The 27,011-nt window shown below is 38.1% G+C and overlaps 2 protein-coding genes and 1 long non-coding RNA gene across 7 annotated transcripts in view; 1 reads left to right on the top strand and 2 right to left on the bottom strand.

Annotated features, from left to right (window-relative positions):
* Positions 1-28: 28 nt before the first annotated feature.
* On the bottom strand, positions 29-16,368 carry NOC3L (NOC3 like DNA replication regulator). Of its 3 annotated transcripts, none has more exons than XM_027647744.1 (21): positions 16,268-16,368; positions 14,700-14,907; positions 14,181-14,304; positions 12,749-12,906; positions 12,585-12,641; positions 11,443-11,573; positions 10,676-10,837; positions 9,831-9,924; positions 9,445-9,620; positions 9,095-9,223; positions 8,505-8,636; positions 8,048-8,128; positions 7,377-7,477; positions 6,836-6,908; positions 6,695-6,758; positions 6,536-6,607; positions 5,349-5,530; positions 5,015-5,143; positions 4,323-4,420; positions 2,256-2,340; positions 29-550 (listed from the first exon to the last, which is right to left on the bottom strand). In XM_027647744.1, the coding sequence occupies exons 1-21, from the start codon at positions 16,352-16,354 to the stop codon at positions 419-421; spliced, it is 2,475 nt and encodes an 824-aa protein (XP_027503545.1). In that variant the 5' UTR covers positions 16,355-16,368; the 3' UTR covers positions 29-418. The 3 variants fall into 3 exon arrangements, with proteins under 3 accessions (XP_027503545.1, XP_027503548.1, XP_027503547.1); XM_027647747.1 differs by lacking the exon at positions 16,268-16,368 and adding an exon at positions 16,043-16,101; XM_027647746.1 differs by lacking the exon at positions 16,268-16,368 and adding an exon at positions 15,885-15,964.
* On the top strand, positions 16,180-20,496 carry LOC113949340. Its single transcript, XR_003528430.1, has 3 exons — positions 16,180-16,280; positions 18,699-18,851; positions 20,393-20,496. It is a non-coding gene; the product is annotated as an uncharacterized LOC113949340 (long non-coding RNA).
* TBC1D12 (TBC1 domain family member 12) overlaps positions 16,354-27,011 on the bottom strand; it is a 43,991-nt gene continuing 33,333 nt past the window's right edge. For all 3 annotated transcript variants that reach the window (XM_027647748.1, XM_027647751.1, XM_027647749.1), the window contains 9 exons: positions 26,641-26,758; positions 26,180-26,286; positions 25,464-25,544; positions 23,182-23,276; positions 22,472-22,543; positions 20,476-20,604; positions 20,042-20,151; positions 18,284-18,542; positions 16,354-18,046 (listed from right to left, as the gene is read on the bottom strand). In XM_027647748.1, coding sequence (XP_027503549.1) covers positions 17,978-18,046; positions 18,284-18,542; positions 20,042-20,151; positions 20,476-20,604; positions 22,472-22,543; positions 23,182-23,276; positions 25,464-25,544; positions 26,180-26,286; positions 26,641-26,758 — 1,040 coding nt within the window. In that variant the 3' untranslated portion in view covers positions 16,354-17,977. The remainder of the gene's footprint in view (positions 18,047-18,283; positions 18,543-20,041; positions 20,152-20,475; positions 20,605-22,471; positions 22,544-23,181; positions 23,277-25,463; positions 25,545-26,179; positions 26,287-26,640; positions 26,759-27,011) is intronic.

Genomic DNA, 27,011 nt, shown 5'->3' with positions numbered 1-27,011 from the left:
AGTAGTTTAGACAAAGAAGTCAATATTGTTAACAGTTTCAAAATATTTATTAATTTATGAACAGAACCAGTGAGTTCTTGGAAATACATATGTCTATATTCTGTTATAAAAATTAGAAAATATATAAACAAAAATACAATCATGCAGGGTTGCAAACAATTTTTAAGTAGCTTTGTTTTGTATCTTTTTAAATTACTGATGTGACTGTTCACTGTGGTTCCCCAGCCCCGCAAACACGGGCTCCGTAGTTAAGTGGACAGGTTTGTAACTCTCTGTGGAAAACTGCTGTTACATTTTTGTGTGTTTCTATATTCAAAAAAAAAGCCTACTTGTATTCCTTTAATGATGAGTGGAAATTAGTTTCAGTCAATCTTTCTCCATAATTAAGAAGCCAACTGAAGTTGAGTAATAGGTACATTTATGACAAAGATGTTTCCTTCAGGTGTTTAGCAAAATCCAAGGATTTGTGAACAACAGTCTCACTGATGTGTTGTTGAAGCTGCTTGTTTAGCTCTTCATCTACAAATGAATCCATTTGTGAGAATGTATCCTGAAAATTACAAAATATTAGTTGCATTACTAAACAAAGCCAGTCTGTGTTTTCCATGCATAGCTTAAATTAGCAGTCCTGTTACTCTCCCATGTCCCCAGTCATCCAGACTAGACCTATGGAACTGGCAGCTCACACCTGCCTGGCCTGCCTGTAAATTCCCCTTGGCTTGCAAGTGATGTGTTAGTCCTTCATAAGCTCATGGTTTTGGTGGAAGTTTTTTGTTTTGTGCTAAACTGGACTTTGGAATATTACCTACTACACACAGCCACAGCTTCCAGTTCTGGAGGTGCTTACACACTGCTTCCTGTTCAACACACCTCAGAAACAGAAATCAAGCACATATATATAAATCAAGCATCTCTGATTAAAAGGCCAGTGAGAGCAATGATGCTCACAGTAGAGGCTGTGAGTGAGAAAGGCATGCCCTGACCCTTCTGCCTCCAGCCAGAGCTGGAGCCTTCCACTCTTTCCTGGTGCTCAGATGAGGAATTATGATCACACATATGATTTAAGCTCCCCTGTTAAAGTCTAAGCACTCACACAGTCAAGTACATTGTGCACTCAAGGACAAATGAGATCCTCTCTTTAGTAGTGCATGGGGCTCCCACTGGAGCTTCTATCAACACCAGGGAGGTGCTGACAAAGGCAGCGTGGCACACGGAGAATATGCAGGACAGAGAGGATAAAACTTAGATACTGCCAAAGTTTGTTAAATGAGCCCAACAACCAGATAGCAGGCAAAGCCCCAGGGTAATTTGCCCAGTTATGTCCACTATAACCACCTATGGACAGTTTGTTCTCTCTTATTTTCCTCTTCTTTTGTTTCTGCTACCTTAAAAAGCTTGTGCTTTTCCTTATCCAAGCACTACAACTCAAATCTCTTGCCTATCTGCTGCTCCCAGCCTTGCTTTGTCAGAGGTGCTAATATAAGTCCCTAGCAGGACAGACATGTCAAGAAGTCATTGCAAAACGATGGAATAAGTAAGTACAAACACATTTTCAAGAGTTGCTTCTCTAAAATGGAAAAAAAATTGTGCTCTCAAGGCTTCAACTGACATTACTGAGTTACAAAGTGGAGCACTGACAATGTTAAAGGTTTTCATAGGAAGAAATAAAATCATCACTTTTTAAAAGGACACCTCTCACTGGACATTTAAAGGAGGCTTGCCTCTGGAACAGTGCTGAGGACATAAAAACTGTTCCCTGTTTCTCATCCTTATACATTAACTCTTTGTTCCCCTCAAATTTACACTTTAAAGCTACAGTGAGGCTAATAGGGATCAGTATCCCTCTACATACTGAATCAAAGGCTCTGGAAATCCAGCTGTCCTGCCAACTACCCACACTGGGGAAAGAGCTGGGGTTTTTTTACTGCTTTTTGAACAAACATTAGTTCATCATTACAGAAAAGGGCCAAGAAATCTGCACTGAACCACAGCAAAGTGCAAAATAACAGCTACCATATTCATCTTGCTACATGAACTGAAGCTGTGGGAGGTGGAACTATTTATACAGCTACTTTTCCTTCTTTATAGTCAGTCCTATCTTACAGCAGTTAAAAGAAATACTTGACATGCAAAGTATAGAAACCAGAAAGCCAAACTGAGTGTGCCAATGCCTGGGCACTGCACAGTAAGCCAGCAGATACAGGTTACTTTGGTACCTCATGTGGTTAAAAAAGGACACAGAGACAAGATGGTACCTTTCTTCTGGGTGTTACTGATGCAACAGGAGGATTAAAGGTCATTCCTTTCATGCAGTATGCCTCAAAAAGTTCTGTAGCAGACCTACAGCAAAATGCACAATGAAAGAAAAATGGCATTAGATAGATACATCTTCAACTGATATATCAACAATTTAAGGGCAGCTTCTCACACACACCACTCTCATCCTCCATCACACTTTTAAGAGAACTCAGAGTAATGAGCATCACCTGGAAAATATCAGAAGCCAACAGCAGGCAAACAATGCAAGTCAAGTAAGTAAAATGTGTCTAAAATACTCAATTGTGGGAGACAAGAAAACTGTTCTGTTGGCTTGCCAGAGCTCCAAGCACTCACTGCTTAATCTGTACATATTTAATAAAGGAAAGTAAAAGGTGGATAAAGATTATCTAGATGACACAATCTGCTAGAATTTCCAACAGTTCCTTACCTAAAGAGTTTTACGAAAACTAAGCATCCATGGAAGAACAGGGAAGACCATCATATGAGAAAAGAACTGGTTAAAAGACAGGAAACTGAGCACAGTTTCTGGCCAGTGTTTGCAATGGCAGGAAAAACTATGGATTTCCACAAGGTCTGTTCCAGGATCTGTGCTTTCCAACATGCTCAAAGATGAGCTGGAGATTACCAAGTTATTTGTGGTAGTAAAAATGAGCTCCATGTGAAGAATTTCGGATAGTTCGTATGAGATATCAGTAAAATGTCAAATGAAATTTAGTGCTGGAAAAAGAAATCAATCTCAGCTTTACATAAACACAATAAGCTCTGAGCTGACCACTATCACTTAAGGAAAAAAATCTTGTTGTTATGACAGATACTTTTATAGGGTTGTGACCTTAATGCTGTTTGGAGTTGAAAAGAAACAGAGAACACAACAGAAATTAGTTACATCAGTGTTTAAACCCACAGATCATCCACATCTCAAATATTGCAACTGAGTCTCCAATTTCCTCATCTTGAAATGCTTAAGTTGGTAAAAGTACAGGAATATGCAAAAAAGATGAGGAAAAGTATGGAACAGCTCCTGTCTGAGTTAGATCCCTTGAGCCAGAAGGGACAGTACATAGAGGGATGATATGATAGAGGGCCTACCAAGTTCTGTGAGACATGGAAAGAGTGTAGAGCAGATTGTTCATTTCATCTCCCAGAGCAAGAACCAAGGGCTGTTAAATGAAGCATACTGGCACCAGGTTCAAAACAAAAGACAGCAGGTCTTAACCTAAGGAGCTGTGGACTCATGGAACCCTTACCAAACAATGCTGCATTTGCAAAATGTGTGCTTTGGTTCAAGGGACACTGAACAGCTTTAAAAAGAATGCTATGAAGAGAGAAGTACTAACAGAAAATGACATTAGGTTCAAGAAATCCACCAGGCTGAGACCAGTCAGAGGCCAAGACACTGCTCAGAGCATGTCCCAGAATCACAGACTATTCTGAGCTAAAAGGGACCACAAGGATCATCGAGTCCAACTCTTAAGTGAATGGCCCATAGAGGGACTGAACCCACAACCCTGGTGTTATTAGCACCATGCTCTAACCAACTGAGCTAACCTCAGAGCATGCCTTATATGTATGCCCTGTTTTTACTTTTCACAAGGCACCTGCTTCCAGCCACTGCCAAAGACAGGATGCTAAATTAGACCCTCAGTCTGAACCAGCATGGCTGCTCTCATATTTTAACATACTATGGACCTTACGCTGCAACTTGGTTTCCAGTTTCTGCTGGACAACCACAATCCAGTGATCCTGATCCATATTCAGATCAGGGCTGCTGCTGAGGAAATGCAGAAATTTTGCTCCCATGGGAAGAAAACACACTGCACTTTGAGATTTTTACCCTTGTCACAGCCTGGCAACAAGTATCAAAAGAAAAAAAAAAAAAGGGCAGCCAACATTCTGTACTGGCAGAAGAACAAAGAGAGTTTGAAGATCAGAATCTTCTAATTTTACGGATAGTTATTTTTAGGAATTCCTTTAATAAAGCATAAGCAACAGCTTCCTTTCAAAACACTATTTTAAAAAAACCAATCTCTTTGATAACTCACCTTTGGCTGAAATCAAGTGACAGAGCTCCTGAGCCTTCAGTTGGAGCTCCAGCAATAAGGTGTGCTGCAAACTTCTGCACTGTTGGATGATAATGTCTCTGAAAGAAAGGAAGAAAGAAGGCAGTTGACTGAAGGATGAGGGATAATTTATTTATCTACAGATTCTCACATTTATTTCCATTTCTATGAGATGGAACGTTCTGTTGTTGTTTTAAATAGAAAAAGCACCTCAAAATCACTCAGCTTGTAGGGTTAAGTGAATGAGAACACCCAGTCATACATTTATTTACTGTATGTCATGCTGTGAACATGACTCTCCACAGTTATTCTAACTCCTACTCCCAGAAAACAAGAAGAAAGGGCCAAGGAAGCCCTCCCCAAGCCCCAAACTCTGACTGGAACGACAGATCAAGGTGTCTGTTCCTCCCTGGACAAGGGCTGGATTTAAAGGGAACTTGACAAACTGAAAAAGCCTCCGAAGGAATCTTATTAAACAACCTGCAGTAAGATCCAGTGTTATCATGAGCCCATTCCTTCCATATCACTGTTGTTGCTCTTCCTCTTTATATGGAATAGGCTCATGTGGGCCAGATTTGACTGATAAGCCTGGAGACCTCCTTTGTATAAAGCATATAAACATTTAGGAGCTATTTACTGCTGACTTTTACTTCCCAATTCACTCAGTTACTAACCTGAAGTAAATGCAGCTCCCACAGGGCTGTGTTCTGAGCATTGCAATGCTCTGGTTCATCTAGCTCTGGAAGATAAACTCCACTGCCTTGAGACTCATTATCTAGTAAGAGGTCCATCTTTGGGAACATCTACAACACACAAACAACCAACTGAGTTGCTTCTATTACACATCTAATTATAACATGGCTAAGTCAGTTTCAGCAGCATTTAAGGATACCCTGTTTTCATCATTCTTGCTTAAGATGCTTTAAAATATTTTGCATAAAATCAATTTGTCAAAAAATTCAATAACCTTTAGTCATCAAGTTAAAAATTTCAACAAGTAAAACTTACTTGCATGAATACCCTGTTTGTTGCCAATATCCCAACACTGGAATTTGGAAGTACATGAAGAGCAAGTGTGGAAAGTCGCTTTAGGAAAGCAAGAGCTCGCTGCTGGGAAACTTGTTTTCTCCGCTTGGCAAACATGACATCCAGGCACTGGAGCACAATCCCTATATCCTCATTGGTACCACCTCAAATGCAGAATTTCAGAAAAAGAGTAAATAACCATTTTGTGGAACATACAGCTGAACACTCTGCTATGGACTGGACACTGGAAACAGCACAAAAGCCAAGAGGTTCAAACACAGCTCTCATGGGATATAGACATAAGCATCCACCCTTTTTTGGTAAAAGTACTCCAGCTCTGAACAGAAAAAATGTATCATTGTTTCTGCACTCCTTTCTAAGAAAATACTTGTTCTGTCAAAAATGTCTAAACATTAGACACAGCTACTGTTTTAATTCTAAGTGCATCCATGTCATGTCAAACCATGACAATCCACTGTATCATCTCCTGTAAATTATTAAACAGTGCAAAGATTTAGTCTTTTACCCATCCAGAATTGCAGAATATTTTTCTTAATATTTCTCTGTTAGTGAATACACATTAATGAAGTTAATTAAAATTATGTTAGTTTCAAATTTTAAAAAGACACTTTCTTAAACTATTCAACTTCTCAGAATTATTGGGAAATTTAGATTGAAAAATAAAATGCCAGAAATATAAAAATCAGAAATATATACCAGAAAATTTTAGAAGACAGAATTAATTTTTAAAATAATTTAAATTTAATATTGGAAAAAGTAAAGATTCCTTCCCTGTTAGAGAAAGAATTAGAGAAAAAAACCCAGAATTTCTAAATTGCCACTGTAAGAAACAATTATAAGGAAGTAAAAATATTTAAATTGAGGACAAGATAAAGGCTTATCTAAGACCACATCCTCAGCACTCCCTAAAGAAATTACATGATTAGAACCTGTTACCATGTATTGCAATAATACTTCAAGTACTTGTGTTGCAGTAATGCAATGTGCAACTTAAGAAAAAAAGTAGGTTAAACCAGACAGTAATTTTTTCAGAACTCTGACATCTTAAAACAACTGTAGCTTATTAATGCTACATTAAGGCTGTGACACCACAGAGGCAGAATAAACATTATCTAGGTAAACACTTGAAAACAAGAATCTGGCATTACCTGCATGTAGGCTGAACAATGTCTTGTAAAGATGTGTGTAAAATTTCATCGGATCAATGTTAAGAACATCACCTATTAACATAATCCCAAACAAACACATTTACTCCATTGATTTATCAGACAACATTAAACAAAAGTTTGTTTTTAAAAATCTCTTACCTTGACCAGAGAGTATATGAAAAGCACTGAGAATGCAATGAAGGCTCTCACGATAGCTTAAATCCTAGGAATACAAAACTGATTAAGTACCCAAAAGAAAGTAATTTTAAGAAAACTGTAATAAAAGTAAACTCAGCTTACCCCAGATGCAATAAGAGAATGAAGGACAATCAACAGGTCATCAAAAAATTCCACATTTATGAGATGAGCAAACCTTGAATCAAAGAGATTTTTATTTTTAGCTAAAGATATTATCTGTGAACTCAGTTCAAAGTATTTTAAATTGCCAAAATCCACACCTTAAAAGCAGCTAAATCAAATGCTGAACATTTACTGTCCTCACATGAAGGAATGATTCAGCCCCCAGCTGCTAATCATGGCTTCCCAATAGCTCTAGAGACAAGCTCATGTCCTTCAGGAAGTAATCAGGCAAAATAATGGAATCACATCACACCCTGCTGGGTTTGAACCACATTGATTCTATCATGGGAAATTTCACATCACATTGAAATGGTTTTGGAAATAGCTGAGAACTTCAGCAGAGAAATAAAATAATTACAATTAATTTGTCAGAGACCCATCTTCTCTCACTGCTTTTATAAATTTCTTTCAAAGTCAAAAATTCTTTTAGTGCTTTATGTCTTTTCCAACACACACAAAAGAAGGCAGAGTCAGTTCTTACTTTGCAAGACCTTCTAGCACTGCTGGCAAAAGTGGAGACTTCTGAGCTTTCTTCAAGATTCTAAAGTAAGTTACGAATACAATATTCAAGGTTTCTGTGTGCTGAAGGAAAGAAAACAAAACTAAATACTTAATCATGGAAAACAGACATTTCTACTTCACTTAAACTCAATTGAAAATGCTTCTCTCTGTCCAAGCCTGCACTGAAGCCTTCCAAACCAGTCCTGGCTCTGCCATTTCCACTCTTCTTATGCAGAAAAGGTCAAGTCCTTCTCTCCTGCTTTGACTTTGTCCCTTCACGCTCTCCTGGCTAAACAGCCCACACCAGCCAAACTCCTCCTTTCCCTGAAGACCGCTCTGAGAGGCTGATAACACCCATTACATGGTGTCCTACGGAATAGGGCACCTGCAAGACATATGTCAATGGATTCAATACCTTTTTGGGCAGACTGCAGAAGGGAATAGGAATGACTAAGCTGGCCTTCCTGGGCAAACTGAGAGACATTGGTTTACTAAAACCTACACCTCTGGTACAGGCAAAATGTTTGTTATCTGACAACATTCTCTAGAGATATGGAATGCTGACAGGTTGGAATGGAGGGAAGACACTTGATTACAAAATGGTTAGGAGCAGCCGCTTGGTAAAAATAAGGAAATCTCTAAATTACTTACCAACTTCAATTTTTTTTCTTTACTTTCTGATGCTTCTGCTTCCAGGAGTTCTCGTTCTAGTTTCTCTTCCGCTTTCTTCCACTGAAAATACACAGTTGATTTTAAAACAACAGATTAAATGTTTCCAACCAGTCTGGATATCTAGGTTGCAAAGATACCCAGAGAACAAATCTTCCATGCTTGCTGAGTTACATAAGTCACCCTGTGAAGCTACTGGGTAACCAGCTTAGATACTGCTATCAGAAACAACCAATCAAAAGCATTATCAACACAGGAAAGAGGGGAAAAAAAGATAGGAAGATAATTAAATTCCATGTAGAAGCTCATAAATGTTCAAGTACAATGCAAACACTAATCACTGATGATGAGAGTTAACAATTGCAAGAACAGATGTGCAATCATTGCTGGAACAAACATAAAGTTGCACAAGCAGAGCACAAGAAAGCACGTGTCATACCTTTCTTTGCATTCTGGAAAGATTCTTTCTTTTGTCTTTGTAAGTCATGAACTTTTTCTTTGGTGCAATGTCTTCGGAATCTTTTTGTAACTCTACTTCCTTAATTCTTAAGTGAAGAAATACTTTTAATACCTATGGTAAAAACAAATTAAATACAATGAAAGGTGATCCACTACAGGAACAGAGGGTAAAAAATCCTGAATTCTATTCCATCTAGTGGGCTTTGCTAGTCAAAGGTTCTTCTGTTTACTCTCCTCCTTTTCCTTCATACCTGTATCTCTAATCTCTGCTCCCAGTTCCTTTCCCAGCACTGTCCACTTCTATCCATTCCTCCACTTGCCTCTCACTTCAAGTCTCCCTGTCTGACTTAACCCACGTCTCTGTCAGGATCTGAACTCCCAGTCTCCTTCCCTTGCCCCATACCTCTCTTTCTAACCCTCTGGCTCAACCTAATCCTAAACTGTCTGTGGTCTGACAGAGTGGGGACGTTCTGCTTGTCTGTAGCCAGCAGCCACGCTGACTTGGACATTCAGATTTTTTTTCAACCTTTGCCAGAAGAATATTGTGAGGTACAACAGAAAGTCTCTTACCTCAGGTCTGACATCGTAATTTCTGCCCCTCACAAGGCCAGAAATGACCTTAACCACACCAAGTGAAGCATAGCCCAACTTGTCTTGTTTAAAGAGCTTCTTAACTGCCTCAAAGCACAGTTCAGAAATCTGAAAAAGCAAATCACACAGATTGTTCTGCAAAGCCAACTCCAAATCAACAGCTAGTAGCAGATGATACTCATGGTATTCACTAATTAGAAAGTGGATATAGCCTTTAAAATAGTGAAAAGAAATGGCCACAAGATCTGGATGTTGTGGAATAAAGCTCAGAAATAGATTATTTTTCAAGCAAAACAAGAACTCTTTCTCTAATCAGAAAAATCACTTACCATTTTTGATGGATCATTCATGAGTGGAACAATGAGAACAATAATATTGTTGTGGAAGTTGAAGTGGGGTAGGGCCACAAGCAGCTCGCACAGACACTTCACTGCCACCTCTGCCAGACCTTTATATGCCTTTAATGAGATGACATTGCTTTTCTTCAACTTCCTTTGCTTCCAATCTACACAAAACATTATTAATTTTTTTAGTGATTACTGTTCAGAATGATGGGAAGCTTATAAATATTTAAATTTTTAGTGATTGCAGGCATTCTCCTACATACTTCATGCAAGTACTATCTCAAAGACAGTGGGTAGCATTCAATCAGAGGGAAACTGATGCTGCAAACAATTTTGCCTTTACTACAAAAATTGGGAAGCGTTGACTATACCTTTAATTGTTTGTTCCAGATTTTCTAAGTAAAATTTATACTGGCTCACAAGGCCTTCCTCAAATTCTCTCAGTTTCTGAGTTTCTTTTTTAACCTGTAAACATAAGAGAAATGAAATTTTATTTGGAAAGCTAAATATTGAAATTAGCCAATGGTGAAAAAAAAGGTTTAAAACAAATATCAGATATCTAAGCAGCTTTTTCTTCTAGACAGAACTTCCTAGAAATGTATTAAAACTAAAATATTACTGTATTTTTCTACAGTTGTGCTCAGAGGGCCTTTTCCAACTAGGCCCATTTCATTTATAGAGATTGAAATAAAATTATCAACTAGATGTTATTTTAATGCCATGACTCTAAACTGCACTAAACCTACACTCAAGAAACCTTCCAAAGAATTGATTAAAAACGAGCTGCACAAAAGTTACTCTGCATTTGTTCAGTAAATTGTTGAACACATTTCAAAGAAATCTATGCCAGTTAGGTGACAATGTTGCATAATTTGTTTTCTTTCTAATTCTCTTTATTGTGGGACCTTACTCAAAGGGTTATGAGGAAAGTCACCCAGGTTTGGTATACTACTTTCAAATATTAGTTTTCCTCTCCATTACCACCAGCATACCATCTACTTCCTGAAAGGAAGTATGTAAGAATTAAAGGTTCAAAACAAAGACCTCTGCTTCTGAAAGTGTCACAGCTTCAGACCTTCCACAAGTATTTGTATATTTGTCACCCTTTGCTCAGAACTAAAAAATTTATATTAAAAAAGAACAGTGTTCATATTTGGCACAACTGAAAAAATTCTGAACTACTCATAATATCCTAGAAATAAATTTGATATTTTACCTTGGTAGCCTTTTCTGCTTCAGTCAGAGGCCGAATTTTGTAAGAAGGCACAATATCTTTGAATATCTCCATCAAAGAAACCATGACCAGCTTCCGAACAATCACGGCCACATTAGGATCCTGTTCCATCAGCATGGCACGCAGCTCCTTCAGCTTTTTAATCTGGTTAAAGAAAACAGGCAGACTAGATCAGCTGAAGATCAACTACAAACCAAGGGACAAGCACAATGTACATTAACTCTGCAGTTACTCAGACTCTACTTAGCATTGCACAAAGAGCCAAGAAATGCCAAATGTCCCCAAAAAATTTTAATCTCAGGAATAATCAAACTGTCCTGCTATTATAAACTTGCACAGAATTATAAAAAATCATTAGTATATCCTGAAGCACTGAGAACTATCAGATACAACCCTGAAATCAGAGCTTACATAAGGGTCACTCTTAAGGAACAAGGTAGTTTGGACAGAAAATACCTCAGACAGTATTATTCCTAAAACCACAAGTACTCAGAGGGACAAATTACTCCTGAACAGAGCAAACATAGTCACCTGGACCTTCACCTGATTCAAACCCTTTACACCAACCACCAACCTATGCAGTTTCACAGTTTGACAGCCCCTGAGAAGCGATACAACACTGACCTTTTCCTTGTTCTACCCATGTATTCTTGTGCCTTTGCTACTGTTTGGTCATTTCAGATCTTTATTTCTTGATTTACTGCACAACAGAGGTACACATACATGCCTGTTAAGTCAATGCTACGTACATTGTTGTCTGGCTCAGAGAGAATGGCAGATGCTAAGGCAGCTATGTGCATCTTCCTCTCCTGCAGCTTTTGTCGCCTTTGAGCAGCCATTTCCTCAGGAGTCAGAACAGGGAGGGGCTCCTCAACAGAGTCTGGCACAAGGTGTGAGAGTTAGAAAAGAGGGTCAATGGGGAAGTCTTAACAAATACCATGCTGCAAACTACAGTTCTAGATACTGCATTTCAGTGGGTGTGGTGCTAACCCCACACGAGTAACAAATGAAGTTCCACCAAGAAGCTTTAAGAATGACTTTGCTACTGCTTATATTAACCCAGAGATTAATTTTTGCTCCACTTCAAAATCTTTTGCTTGCAAAAAGAAGTGGACTAAATGTTTTTGAATCTGTCCACAGTGTTCCCGAAGTACAGAGGGAACAGGGAAACTCAACATATTACCCCAACTGTGCCAAGAAACCACAGTGCTCTGCAATCTGCAGCAAACTATTCAACATTCACTTTTCTTTTAAAAATATAATTGTTTTGTTTGCGTTTTCTGAGTATTACTTTGTTATGTCTTTCTCAGCTTCAGATTATATTTAGACAATAATGACCCAGTAGTGGCAAAGTTACAACTGCAACTGTTATTTGAAAATGACTCCTAACTGGATAACCAACAGCAAATCAAAATCCCCAATTACCTGGTATTCTGATGTTCTAAGCAAAAAATTTCAAAGACAAAGATAGACACTCAAAAGCCTACACAAGTCTATGTCCTGAACTGCATTTCAAAATGATCTGAGTAATCAACAGAACCACAGCATATATTCTTTATGTAAGACCAATATGATCCTTCTTACTAGCAAAGATAGCATAACTGATAAAAGGAACTTCATGAACACATCAGTTCCAGATAAAAAATAAAAATAATTTTAAAGAAAGAGATTCTGAAGCCAGCTATTCCTCAGGTCCTGAGAATCTAACAGGTAAGAAAGCAAGTTTTGAATAACTGTTATGCTTTCATGGCAACATGGTAATGAACATATTCAAAAAATCTGAACGAAATACATTTAAACTACAGACTTCCTTAGGGAATAGCAAAGTACTCTTCAGATATAGCAGTGATTTAGAAAAACCCAACACAAAGCAAACATAATGTTTTATTACCCTCTCCTTCCTCCATTTCTTCTGTACCCTCTTCTTCATCATGTGCAACATTGAGAACTGCAAAAATAAAATGTCTAGTGTCAAGCATGTAATACCACAAAACTTTAAAAGAATAAATTATATACTTTTCAGCTACTATACCAGTTCTGGAATCTCTGTCTTACCTGGCTTTTCCACAGCTTGAGGAATAATGCCACTCTTGTCTTTGATGGGGAGCAGATGGATGAGTTCCTTTTCTGGCTCTGTCTGCATTCGTCTTGGCACCTTCTCATATTTCTCAATCACACTTTCATGTTTTCGTTTTTTGACATGAACAGGTTCACTGAAAAACACAAGGCAAACTCTCCAGGGACAACAGCAACAGCATACCTTTTGCAGGTATGTTCCTAAACTACACTTTAGTATATAGGAACATAAGTATCTAGTCTGTGCTAATATGAACATGTAATTTATAAGTGATGTAATATTTGACAAGTTTTTAAGAACTATTACAGTCGACCAGAGTAAAGAAAATTGAAAAGTTCTCCAGTTTAAGGGAACACTATGAAAGGAGGTAAAATCTAGTAAAACAGGTAAAAAACCAACTACTTCCACTGTTTTTCCACCACTCTAAAAATGTTTTGGCATAATGAATGTAAAACACATAGACCTACATCTTGCAAAATGTCGTTAAATATAAACACACAATAAATTTTGAGTTTTGCAAGACTTTAAACTTATGTCACATCCAGTTAGCTTGGGGAGAGGGGAAGGTTTAAAATAAAATTCTTTTAAATCAAGAACTTGCTATGTGGCTACAAGAAACCCTGCAGTAGAGTACAGCACAACTGCAACTTTGGAAATGAAAAGCCATTTACTACTTTCCTTCAAAACTATACTAAATTACTGATGTTAATCAGTACTGCCACAGATGATTAGTAACTGATACTGATATTAATCAGCATTAACAAATTAAAACCACCCTAGAGCAGTTAGGTATACACTCGTTTTCACATTCATCAAAAAAGGCAAGTTAAGATTTTCAAAGAGTCATGTAAAGAGACTTCTGTAGAAGGGTATTTGTAAAGACTTACAATTTTAATACTAGGAGCATTGTCCTTCTCCATACTTCACTGTGAACTCTACCCAACACCTTGCTCCAGAAAACTGGTGACAAATCTTTTGTATGAATGTTTTGGTGTTGCATGTGTTTACAGACATGGATTCCAGAACCCTTTTTTTGCCAGCAATTTGCAATGCAATATATATAAAGGCCCAAAGTCCAGGGAACGTCCTGAATACTCTATACAGAAAAAAAAACTGTTTACAGATTAAAGCATTTCTTTCAGTTTGAGAAACGCTTCTCATCTCACAGCCAGGGACCTCACGGGCAGCAGCACCACAGAAACAGTACCCTGAAGGTCAGGCAGAGCAGGTGAATGTACTGATAGACGCCAATACATTAATACTGAAGGTACTGACAGACTAAGGAAACACTAAACTGGAACTCCAAAGAAACACCAGGCTAAAAGAGACCTCCTGACAGATGTATTGCATTACCTATTAATTGCACAAGGCTGAATTAGTACAAAAAGTAGACATCACAACAACACTCACTTAGAAGAAAGATCTCTGGTTAAAAAGGACGCTTTTTGGGCCAAATCTTCCATTAATTTTAAGTCATCTTCATCCATCATGTCCAGTGGAAGAGCATCTTCTTCCTCTTCTTTGTATTTTCCAGCTATTTTAGAAGATGATGTTTACAGATTAAGATCCGGTATGTATATTCAAACTTTAAAATCTAACCCTGCCTAGGCTTGTGAAAACATTTTACACCTTACTTCAACCTAGAGCTCACTGACCTTTATGCATGTCTTTTGTGTTATCCCAGAAAACTGCCCCTGGCACCCAATAATGATCAGCGCAAACACATTTCTACCATCTCCAACTGTCAGATCTTGATGCCCTAATAGCTACATTTTATATTTTTTCAACTCTCCCTTTCTTTCAACAAGAACAGCAATTATTTGTACACAGAGAATGTTGTTTTCTTGAATTTCACAACATAAAGCAGCAGAATATTTAGTAACACTTATACCTTCTTGCTTACTAAAATAACTCTGAGCAAACACTTACCAACTTGCTTTTTCTTGCATTCTTCCAACGGAAAAGGCTTTCTAGAAATAGCATCTCTGACAGCCTCCCTTAGCTTCTTTTGTTCTTTTCGATACTTCTTAGCAGCACTCTTCTGCTTATACTGTTTATTCTTTAATTTGTTGTCAAGTTTTATTTGACTAGTTCTCAGTAACTTGCGAAAGCTTGGAACTCGCTTTTTGTTTCTTCTCTAGGAAACAAACAGAAAATGACAAGTCACTGACACATTCACAGCCTTTGTGAAATTTATTTCACTGTTTAAGTTACTCTCTCTATTAGGGCTGAATAACGTGTTTCTTCCAAACAGTATCATCAGTTCAAATTTACACAATTTGTGTTACATTTTTGAGAACAGAGACCCGTGATGAATGTTCTACAGAAACATTGTTTAATAACCTTTTTATTAAACCCTATGTCTATCACTTTAGACACGTGGACACTCAAAGTATGGGAAACAGGTTGTTAGGGTGCTTTGTGTGCTCCCAAGCACTCTGTTCTCTCTTCAGGATGCTGTTGTTCCCCAACACACGGTAAGTACTTCGGGGTACTTTAAAGTACAAGGCCACAGACTCCGGTAAATGTTCTCCTGCAGCACACTTCCCTCTGCTGAGCTCTGGCTTTCTCCGGCCTGAAGCTCTCCCTGACCAGCAGCTGCGTGGACCTGGCAAGGCTGCCTTGCTGCCGGCAAGGCTCAGAGCAGCAGGATGCAGATGTACGAGCTGCAGGTGCCAAAGCTCAGGGAGCCACGGTGGTCGTGGGAAACAGGGCTCAGGGAGCACCCGGAGGCACAGGACAACACAGGCGTCCTATGCCAAAACACCAAAACAATCCCAAGGGTGCTCGGCGTGGAAATGGACGCAGCAGGGATTATCTACTGACGGCATGGGAAGGCAAGGGCTGTGGAGAGAAGCTGGGCATCGAAGTCTTCACTGGGGTGCCCTGGCACTGTCCCTGTGCCGGGCACAGGCGCTGTCGCGGCCCGGGGGCAGCTCGGACCCCGCTCGGCTCCTCCCGGTGCCCCCCGCAGCCCCAGGGACACGCCGCAGGCTATCCCGCTCCCTCCGGTCCCGAACAGCCGTTCCGACCTCCTTCCATCCCTCGGCTCCGTCAAAATCACCTCCGAGGGACGCGGGACGAGGCTGCGCTTTGCCGAGACCCTGCCGATACCTGCCCTAGGCACCCCCGCATCGCTCTGCCGGGGCCGCGGCGGTACCGGCTGCTCCTGGGCACGGCTCCCTATCCCGCCCAGCCCCACGTGAAGCCCGCGGGAACTCCAGTCTCCCGCTCCCCGTCCCGCCCGGCGCCGGTGCCCCCTCAGTCCCTACCGGCTTCATGGCGGCGGCCCGCGCGTGCTACCGGCGGCGGAAGCGCTCCCGGCCCGGCCCGGCCGCCGCCACAGCGGCCCCTGGCGGCGGAGGCCGGCGGGGCGCTGAGGGCCGGGGACCCCACCCGCCCCAATTAATGAATATTTTAATTAACGCCGCAGACGCTGCCGCTTACCGAAACAGGCCCTGTCGGGCCGGAGGGGCTCGAACTGGGCCCCAGCTTACCCTCGGCTCCTCGGTGAGGCACCAACAGCGCGGCCACCAGCTCTTGGAGCACATTTCAGGGGAATGGAAAAGAGGCACAGTGCGCATCTGCTATAAGTTTTATTTACACAGGAGTTGGTACTAGTGGTCTTAAAGGAAGGCTTGATCCTTCTATTTACAGTTATATACAGATTTATAGTTGAAAAGTAAGAAAACTGTACAAGATAACACAAAAATATAAGACAAATTGGATCCAATTAAAGTAGAGAATACATAAGTTAAGAAAAATCTGACATTTACATTTCAAATTGTAATGTTATGAGTAGCATATACGTAGATTTTAAACCAGAAAGCAATGTAAGTTACACCACACTAAATCTTTACCCCGATTATGCAGACTCTGCTTTTAAACACCAGACAACTGGAAGCCTCCTGCACTTAAAAATACATAATGGTAATTTTGACTTGATTTCCAGAGGGACCAGTTAAAAAACCCACATGTAAGGAATTTATTTACATTAAATATTAGCAAAAATGGATGAAGAGAGTGCAAGTGTTCTTTACCTGCAGTGCTATCCATATTAAATTTCTGTCCCCTACAACCACAGGTTGTTGTACAGCATCTTTGAGAACAGGAAATGTTTGAAAGTAACTGCCATGACACATACAATATGACCTTACATCCCACAGTTAAAAGATGTTACAGAATTAAAGAATTCAGTATCACTAAACCTTCTGGACTTCAATATTGCACACTAATAAAATATAGTTTCAGAAACAAATCTGTGTCTGCATTATTCCCAAGTGTTAAAAGCGGGTGCTTCTTTTATAACACAAAGTCCGGAGATAGCTTTGTCATTATCTAGTGTTCACCATTACATACGAGTATTTGTTAGTTGGAAATGGCTCAACAAAATAAAACTTCTGGTGGCAAAACCCTTTCACAGAATACCCACTCCATTTACTCCACAACCAATACACCAAAACAAATGCTTAACACCACTCACTTTGAAAGCTGTACAGTGAAAATAGCAGCCCTGTTCTTACCACTGTTTAAAATTCATATTATTTTTACTCTAGGTTTGGGCACAATACTTCTACAGTTCCTGAGTTAAGTACATTTGCCCAGACTGAAGAATGAAGCTGCAACTTAAAAAAACCCAAAGAAAACAAAACACAACCACAATAAGACAATACCCTTTCCCAAATTTTAACCATCTTGCACATAAACATACCAAACCACCTTATTTGGTCCTTAATACTTTCAACTTGGTAATTTTGGAGGTAATGTTTGTACCAAAACATTTGGTTTGGATAGCAGTTTTGGGGCTTTAAGATTTAGCATTTCCCTCATCCCCCCCAAAAAAGTGCCTTTGCGGTATTTGTAAAAAAAGTTATGCCTCAAAATTTTTTTTAAGTACCAACAGAAGTTATTACAAATGTTTATTGCATTGAGCTGATTCTTTTAAAGTATTAAATATGAACTCCTCAATTCTCAGTTTTATAGGTTTTAGTATTCTGTGTGAAAACAAATCTTCCCACGACAAAAACTAATACTGGCAAAAGGGTGAAGATTTCATCAGTTCATTACTCCGCTGAGAGCTATGTCATTTTTCAATCTCATTTTCACATTTTCTATGGTGTTTTTTCCACATAGAAGTGATGTGAAAGCTTTTAGTCTTCAAGTGGTTTTCCACATTTTCAATTGACTTCAAGGATTAGTTACAAGGATTAGTTTTTCGGTGCTGGGCTGTGGTTCTTGTCTCCTTCTTTGTTGTCCTTCATCAGTGAGGCAAACACCTGGTAAATTATTAAATGAATATAAAATAAGCCAGTCTTATAAGAAGTAGCTATATTAACACCCACAATATTAGCATGGAGCTTAATTTCTAGAATGAGACACTAGAAAGGAAATGCCCATTGCTCAGAAGTCAGACAAGCAGCATAAAACAGTCATCAAAAGAAGTGCCCTATATATTTATGTGCTGACATGTCTGACTTCATATAGAGAGAGATAGATATATACAAGAAACTCACCTGTGCCCATTTCTTGTTACTATTCTGCATCTGAATAGCTGCAATACAACTAAAAAGCTTTTCTGATGTAATATCTTCTGGAAGTTTTGTTAGAAACTGTGCTATATGAATAAAGTCCATCTGTAGGAGAATATCTTCATATAACCGAAGGATTCCTAATCCCGTCCTAAACAAAAATTCTTCTCCATCTCTACAGAAAACGTCCCAGACACGACAGGCCAGATCAAGTGGTAATGACTTGCTGTAGAGTGTAAAAATCCTACAGTTAAGTAAAAAAAAAAAAAAAAAGAAACAGTTAAACTGTAACTTACTTTAGAAAAATGAAAATACAGCTTCCTGTAAATCTCAGTTACATTAGCTCAGAATAGGCAGGTGACAACTTATTTCATACATTCTTATTTTTCCCATATTTCAGCAATCCGCAAGTCTCCAGTTTTTTAAGTCAGAACTTGTACTCTGAAACCCATCTCTTCTTATGCCACAGGAAATCCTCCATTGGAATACCCTCTCCTTTAGGAAGCTCTGGCTAAAGTTACAAACCTCTTCATACTCAGAGTACAATATACAGGTAAGAACTTAAGCAAAGATGATAAATGTATAACTTAACTTTTACTATTTAAGCCATACAGTTTAACAGCTCTGTTCATCATTTGTTTCCTAAACTAAATCTAAAGCCACAAATCATCTCAATGGAGAGCTACATCCCACTAATCTACTAATGAAAATTGAATAACTATATTTCTATGATACATTTTTGAATTTCTATTCACATTAAAAGTCCAGAAAATCTAAAGACAGCTGCTGTTCTATTTTTACTGATAAGAGTCCAACCACATTTTTTTGCAAAGCTTATTTTTAAAAGGCATTCATTACACATGGGCAGAGAGCTCAGTCTGCTGTATGCAACATATTGTAGAACTCCTCCCACAAATTTGTAGTGGTTTCTTTGATACAAAGCACAGTGTTCTCTGTTTTCTCATTACTGCTATTGGGAAGTGGTTCATGCTGAGACTTACTGCTTACTGATAAGCTGCATCTCGTAGGCAGGCAACGTTCAGATGACAATGTTTTTATATTATTTAATTCCACCCAACTCAATTTACTCTATTAGAATTATTACATGGGTTAGAAGTTTCTGTATGAAGCTTATCCTTACACACACACATGAACAGACATTCTGTATTTGGCAGCTCTACCACACTTCAAGGATGCATGCATTACTGCCTTCCATTGCAGGCACATAACGTAGTTTGGTACTCTCTGGTTCAGAACATTTGTTATTTCAAATTGTTCACTGTATTTTCAGTTTATCCCTTCCCAAACCAGGTCCTAAATTTCCTCCTCCCTCTGCTTTTAACATCTCTATTCCTATAGTCATACTTTCTTCAGTAGCTGATTATGCTCATTCCATCCACTCACTTACAATCAGTCATAAGACTACTATGGTGTAGTAGCCTCCTCTCCCCTACTTATGTTACACATAACTGCAGCAACAAGAAAATGAACACACAGGACCCCATCTGTCTCATTTTTTAACTGAGTACATCCTGGTTAATAAAGTTTGAATCGTGCCAGAGGAACTGTGGTTGCACAAAACAGTTCATCACAATTTCACAAGACCTAGAAAGCTGAGGTACATAAACATCTACCAAATGACATTTTTTTTATGCTTGATTTCTAGAGTTGAAAAACCTATAGCAAAAATAGAAAGTGTTCCAACAGTTCTAAGGTTAGGTTCACTATGTTCTATGAACTCACCAGTCTATCAAATATATGTCTGGAGTAAGACTGTATGATTTGAAATGAAGAAACAATTTGGGAAGATTTTCTTCAAAAAATACTTCAAAGGCTGCAAAGTATTTCAGCATCTGTAGAGATAGTAAAGTACCTCATAAGCAGTCATCAAAATAATGTTTAGTTGTAAACTAACACAAACCCCACCAAGAACTGAGGATGTCACATAGCACAGTATGACTTCTTAGGATAAGTAAAATTATTAAATGTTTCTAGAGGAAAAAAATCAAAACAATAGAATGAGTTTTATGGATTAGTATCTGATATTCTCAATTTTGCAGAGAATCAAGGTTAAAGTTCTCCATTTCTCAATAGGACAAAAGGAAGTTATCAATAAATCAACTATCCTTCAAGACAAAAAAATGTTACGGTTCAAAACCAGAAAACTCTGTGCATACCATGCTGTGATCCACACGGAAAAAGGCCAGCTGGCATGGCTTGTTTAGAAGGTTAGCAAAGGCAATGAAAGCATCTGCCTCTTCCAGATTGAGAATGAGCACAGCAGCAATGAAGGACATCCCTTGTACCTTCAAGTGGGAAAAGCATCAGGCAAACATAGGTGAGTAGGTTCAGTACATCTTATATCTTTGGAAATGGAAACATTTACAGTCTGCAATACAAATACCATTGCATAACATTTCCAGATGAATAAAAACAACACAGATAAATTTTTATGCATGTGAATCAATTTGATTTCAGCAAGAAATAAAATATTTCTTCAGATGCTGGTTTTAGGTGCTCAGTGGAAGTTCTGGGAGGTCTCATGATCACAAGTCCTCAGGACTTGAAATGCAAGAAAGTTAAAACCACACAGGCTGAATGCAGAGCTCATAGGAGACAAAGCTTGGCCTCAACTTGGTTGTTAAGATATGGGAAAAGCAATCATGGAGAAAAACTTCACATATGGGACAGTTTAGACCCAGACATATGTTGAAATTGAGTCAAAATTGTGTTTCAGAACAGCCAATACACATCTCTCCACTTGCCAAACAGTATTTGTTCACATACGTAAAATTACTTCTAAGTGGTTAGCTACAATGCAAGTTTACATTTTTCCGTGATTACCCTCTCACAAACACTTTAGCCTGCAATAAAAACTGAAGAGCACGATTCTTGTAATTGTTAAGTGATGATCTGAATACTCATTATACTAAAAATAATTTTACCAATTTCAATTGCAATGATCATTATTCCACCATCTCTAAGCATTCATGCTGTTGCTGCTTCTCAAAAAATAAAAAATGCACTCAGCATTTTAACCAACTATGGAAAAGAGTACTGATATGCATCAGAAACAATCCAGCAGCTTTCCATTTTTGTGGGATAAATAGGTGTGGAAATAAGATTACATTAAATTTACTGCCGTATAAACATAAAAAAAAATGTGTGATGAGAAATATCCAGGCTAGTTGTATTCCTAATGAAAAAGAGAAAGTTTATCCATGAAAAATTACTCATTTGCCTTTTAAAACTCCACCCTGGGAACAAGCAGTCTCAGAAAGTGCAGAGTTTATAATCTCACTTAAAGAATATGGGAGAGTCTCCAAAAATGAGGTCACAGATGACAGAATTCAGGCCTAAAAACATTTGAACATGAAAAACCAACTAGTTATTTATGCAGAGTCTCAAGCATATCTGATTTAGAGAGGAAGACACACCCTGTGCTAAATAATGCTTTGTTGCATGGATGAGATTTAAAACTTTTTAAGTGTTTTTGAGCCCAGAAGCATTAGAGCTTGTAAAAGATTTTCCTAGATACCCCCAGAAACAAAGACAAAACAACCCCTGCTGTTCATTATTTAAAAGCTTCTGTAAGCTGACACCATTGAGAGAGAGATGTTAGGTTTAGTTGGTTTGTTCAGGGGAGTTTGACAGTTTTTTATATTTTGCTTGTTTTAAACACGTAATGTTTGCTGAAAACAGTCTTATCTTCATTGAACTCAGATGGAGTGATTATTCTTTGTCAGTAAGACACCAATAAGGAGTTTCTGGATTTTAGGACATGCAGAAGTGAAGCAGAGAGTATCACTTTAGAAATGGTAACAGTGGAAGGAACAGTAGGACAGAAGAGGTGAAGTGCTAACTGGAAGTCCACTAGCATGTTTTAGTTTTTTTTCTGTAGATAATTTAGGTCTGTCAGAATGATAATGCCTTGTGAACACATCCATTTAAAAGTTTTTCATGCAAGCCAGACAATATATACTTCCTTGACATGCACTACATTTTCAGCTATTTAATTATCTCTAAGAACTACCATCACTGTAACCACCAGGAAATAAAAGCCATAGTTTAATTATTTTTAAAGTTTAGAGAACCTATTTATTTAATACACTCTAACATGTGACATCTTAACCTTATTTGCCATGGTATAAACATGTTACAAAAAATACTTACATATCCCACATCTGGTCTGTAACATGTATATGCTCCTAAGACACTGTGCAGGAGATCATGATAAGGACCACCCTAATAAAAGGAGAGGGGGCAGGGAGAAAAGAAAACAAAATTTTATTTTTTTTTTTCAAATCACTTCATACATACAGGAAAGTAACAAGCCAGTATTTTAAGATGAAAGCAAGCCAGTGAATTGTTGCCGTATCCACATCTAGAATAATACAAGTTTTTACTCCGAGCATTACCATATATGCTTTTGAGATGTTAAAAGTAACAGACCAATAATCCTATGTACTGATTACCACTGAATGATTTCATAACAGAAAATGAAGATGTCTGGTACATATCCAGGGTCAGTCTTTCCTTTTCAGAGACAGTGGATATTTTAATCCTTAGTAGCACAAGTTACTGTATTTCAATATTGCGTGCCATTTTATATATCTATATAAAAATCATAAACCTGAAAAAGTGTACTAAAATGCATTGAGATTTCTGTAGCATTAGGAATAATAGGAACGTCATGCAATATATCAAGGAGAAAAAAAAAAAGCCGTTACAGTCCATCATTGTGTCCCTACTTTATTCTCTTTTAAAAAACAAAAAAACCCCAACTTCTAAAAACTATACCACATTTGGCCAGTTAGGTTTCTTTTCTTGTTTAACTATTCAGAATTTTAAAGTTGTCATAGCTAAAGTTACAGGAATCTCACCTTCTGGAAAATATACAGGGATGGAAATGTGCGTGATATATCCAACTTAATTAGCTCCAGACTGGCCTCACGATCAGCAACAGATGCTCCTGCATCTGCAAGCAAAACCAACACTTATTAAAACTGACAAATTCTACAAACTTCAAACTAAAACTGCCATAGAGACAAAGACTTAGCATATAAGGGAAAAAAATTACTTGGCTTTAAATTTGGGGGTGTAACTTCTACAGTGCTATAATTCAAAAGCTAACACTGTCCACTGATACCTGGCATATGCCAACAACTCCAAAAAGTGAGGTAAACTATCAGTAATGACTACCTGTCTACTCATTCTTTTTCAAGTCTATTCAGGCCCAGACTAACCCTACATTAACTAGAATTTTAACTTTGCCCAACCCAGTCCTCAAAATCCTGTTTTCTTTCTTATATTCTGCTGAGGCTTCAGTTACTGAGTCTGTTTAAGAGCAGAGTGAGAGCACTACCCTTGATCTAAACATGATCCAGCGGAATCTGACTTTTCGAATTTTCCACTCCTAATCAGCTCACATGGTGTGTCATTTAAAACAACAGCATTAAAATATACTATGTACACTAGAGGGGAGAAAAAAAGATTAATCATATAATCACAAGAAGCCAACATATCTTCACCTGCAAAGTCAAGCATATTACTTTAAGTCATGCATTTCTCAGGTCCCACTGTTACTGAAGGTAACTAAAACATAGAGAAACTTCGCTGACATCTCCGGAACTGACCACACAGTTGCAATCTGCAGAAGTTACATTACTTCTGAGTTCTCATTAACTCTCATTTGACTCAGATTTTTCTGCATCCTTAGGACTGGCATTCATCAAATGGCAGGAAAGAATGCAGCATTCACTCAAGAACCTCCAGAAATTCAGCTGGCCCTTGAGTTATCTCTGTCCAATCCTCCACATAGGGACATGATACAAATACTAGTGATAATGTGGTAAAAAAGACAGAAGGCACTTGGGGAAAAGGATCTTTCAGAGGGCTTAAATCAGACAAGAGCCATCTGGAAAGCAGATGATCAGAGAATTTGATGAATAGGCTGAAAAGAATCTGCTCTGCTGAAGCCTGAAAAACAGCATCTCATTCCTGTCCTCCTAAAACTATGATAGTTGGTCTTTCAGAGTTTGCTACCAAAGATTAATAATAAGCACAGTCAGCTTGTTTGCTTTTAAGTCTTCCCTTATTAATACATTCCCAGAATATCTGACACAATCAAGATGGACCCTTCTCCCTTTCATTCCCATCCAGAACTACTACCTTTCCAAAATAAACAAATTACCTAAACTTTCCCCCATGGACAGCCCATACCCCCACAACAAAAGAACAAACAAACCACCACCCTACAAACCAAGGGGCATTGCAAACCTGTTTTCTAAGGATAAGCATATTTACAGTCATGTACCCACAGAATTTTTTATAAATTGTTTGTCTCAAGACAAGCTTCAGATGAGTCACAGAGGCAGCCTATGTGAGACTCAAATAATTTACAGTCAAAGTTGGCAGTTACTGAGGACTGGCTATGGCAAGTGCAAACAAAACCAGTAATGGAAGAGACTATTGCACAGCAGCATTTTAAAAAGTATCTACTAACAGCACAAGGAGTTAATGTTTATAACAAGGATATATCCAACCTTAAAAACATAATTGATACTACTTTTAATAGAAAGAACGCCCACAGGAGACAGCAATATGCCAGTGAAAAAACTCCATTATACACAGAACAGCACTAACATCCTCTAACAGTGCTATCTTAATAGATTTGGGAGGAAAGGCCATCTGGGCAGCCAAAGAAACCCAAGTGGGATCTGAAATGTGTCATGTTATGCGTTCTTCACCTCTCAGTTCCACAATCAAAAATAGAAAATATTTTTTTCTTTCCCAAAATCATGGAAGAGATACCAACATAAGAACCATCTAAGCAGAGCTAAGCAAGAGTACATCCTGTAATTTAGTTTCCCATGTCTTCTTTTAACATTTTATCTAATATTTTCATGAGAGCTTAGTCCTAATATTTCAGAGGAGAACATTCATTTGAAAGTAAACTAGCACATGCAATATTTTAATGCATCTTTTACTGATACAGTAAATACTGCCAAGCTCCTCACTCACTGACTTGTTATAAGAAAGCAAACATTTAAGTAGGGAATGACTCGAGCACTTTTATTAAGTATTCTTAATGCTGCAATTCCATTGTAGACTTCCTGGTTTTCAAAATTGAACAGGAGGTTGTTGAACACTCAGGAGAGCTCACCTTCTGTGTCATTCTCAGAAGTTGTCTCACTGAAGCTTTTCCATCGTTCCTTAGCTCTCGACAAGAAGATTTCATAAAGTTCTGCGAAACAGCAAAACAAAATCAGTCACAGAAAAGGAAATAGTATGAAAAGCATCCATCCAAGACAAAAGCACACTAATAAGTATTCTTGGTTTTCGTTGCTTGGTTTCATTTTAAGTCACTGGAGGCAGGGGGAGAATCTGTTAGATGATTACTGCTAACCACTGGAGTACCACTTTTATAGTACCAGTTTTATAGTGTCCACTGTATTGTGTTTTCTGCCATGGTGAACATGCAAATTATGAAAGGAAAAGGATGCCTTGAATAATTCAGATTTTTATTTTTGTGAATAATCATCAAAATCATTCATTATGAAATAAAGCAATTCCTCTTTTCACCCCCTTAAGAAACCAAAGCTAAAATTTCTTAATTTTAAACATAAAAATTATTTTTTGGAGGGGAAGCCCCACCTTAATCCTTACAACACTAAAATGTTCTTGTAAGCAGGTTTTGAACTTTGCTTCCATAATTTATAAGGCTATGATGTCTACTTGTAAAACACAGCTGTTCCTAACCTTGCAAAATACAATTCTGCACAAAGAAATACACTGATTTTTTTTTTAATGAAAGTTGACATTTTTCTTTGAAAATAATGGATCACATTTTAATGCAAAATTAAGTTGGTTAAGACATACCAGGAGTGATATTTAATTCGTTTCCCACAGCTAGACTCCAAACCTTCCCACGTACACTTGGGGGTAATCCCTGCCACCACAGCTCTCGAACTCTTCGAGTAGTACGCCTAAGATAGGGAAGCAGGGAGAAGAAAAAAAAAAAAAAGAAAAAAGGCACATATTGCACATCTTCTTTTCTAAAATCATTGGGCAATTTACAAGCAAAATAACATACCATTTACCAAATCAATATTCAAGGATCTCTGCTTAATGCTAAAGCTCCACTAAAAAACCCCAAAACATTAAGCTCCCAGAAAGCACATTTCATGTTGCTCTGTAATGACCTCACACTATATCACAGCAACAAAAACTGACTTCTTGACAACACAGAAAGGAAAAGGAAAATAAGGTATGTGGGTCCTCAGTTTCCAGAGGAGAAACAAGCCACCCTTGCCTCATTTACAGAGTAGAACTTTACTTACATGCCTTCCCAGTTAGGTAGTATTTCATTGACCCAAATCACCATAGCACTAGCGATATTCTCTTCTTGCTTGAAACGCTCTCTCATTATTTTTTTCCTTTTATGTGCTTCTTTAATTTCTGTTAGGCATAACATGTTAATAATTCTGTATTAGTGTATATGAATTATTTGGTAAATAATTCAGCTATTATCCAATTATTTAGATGTCTGAAAGATGAAGGGTAAGTTACAGTTGTGTGTACTATTTCTGTGGACTGTAGGTGTATTTCTCAGGACATTTTTTTAATTTAAGCTAAGTTGTTCAAATACAGTGATTTAGACAAGCAAAAATCTGACTAGAACTCTCTTCTGCAGTACACAGAATGACTAAAA

Source organism: Corapipo altera, unplaced genomic scaffold (genome assembly GCF_003945725.1).
Source record: "Corapipo altera isolate COAL_440 unplaced genomic scaffold, ASM394572v1 56, whole genome shotgun sequence".
NCBI classification, from domain to species: Eukaryota; Metazoa; Chordata; class Aves; order Passeriformes; family Pipridae; genus Corapipo; species Corapipo altera.
The sequence above is the reverse complement of the archived record's forward strand: the minus strand, read 5'-3'. Positions and strand labels throughout refer to the sequence as shown.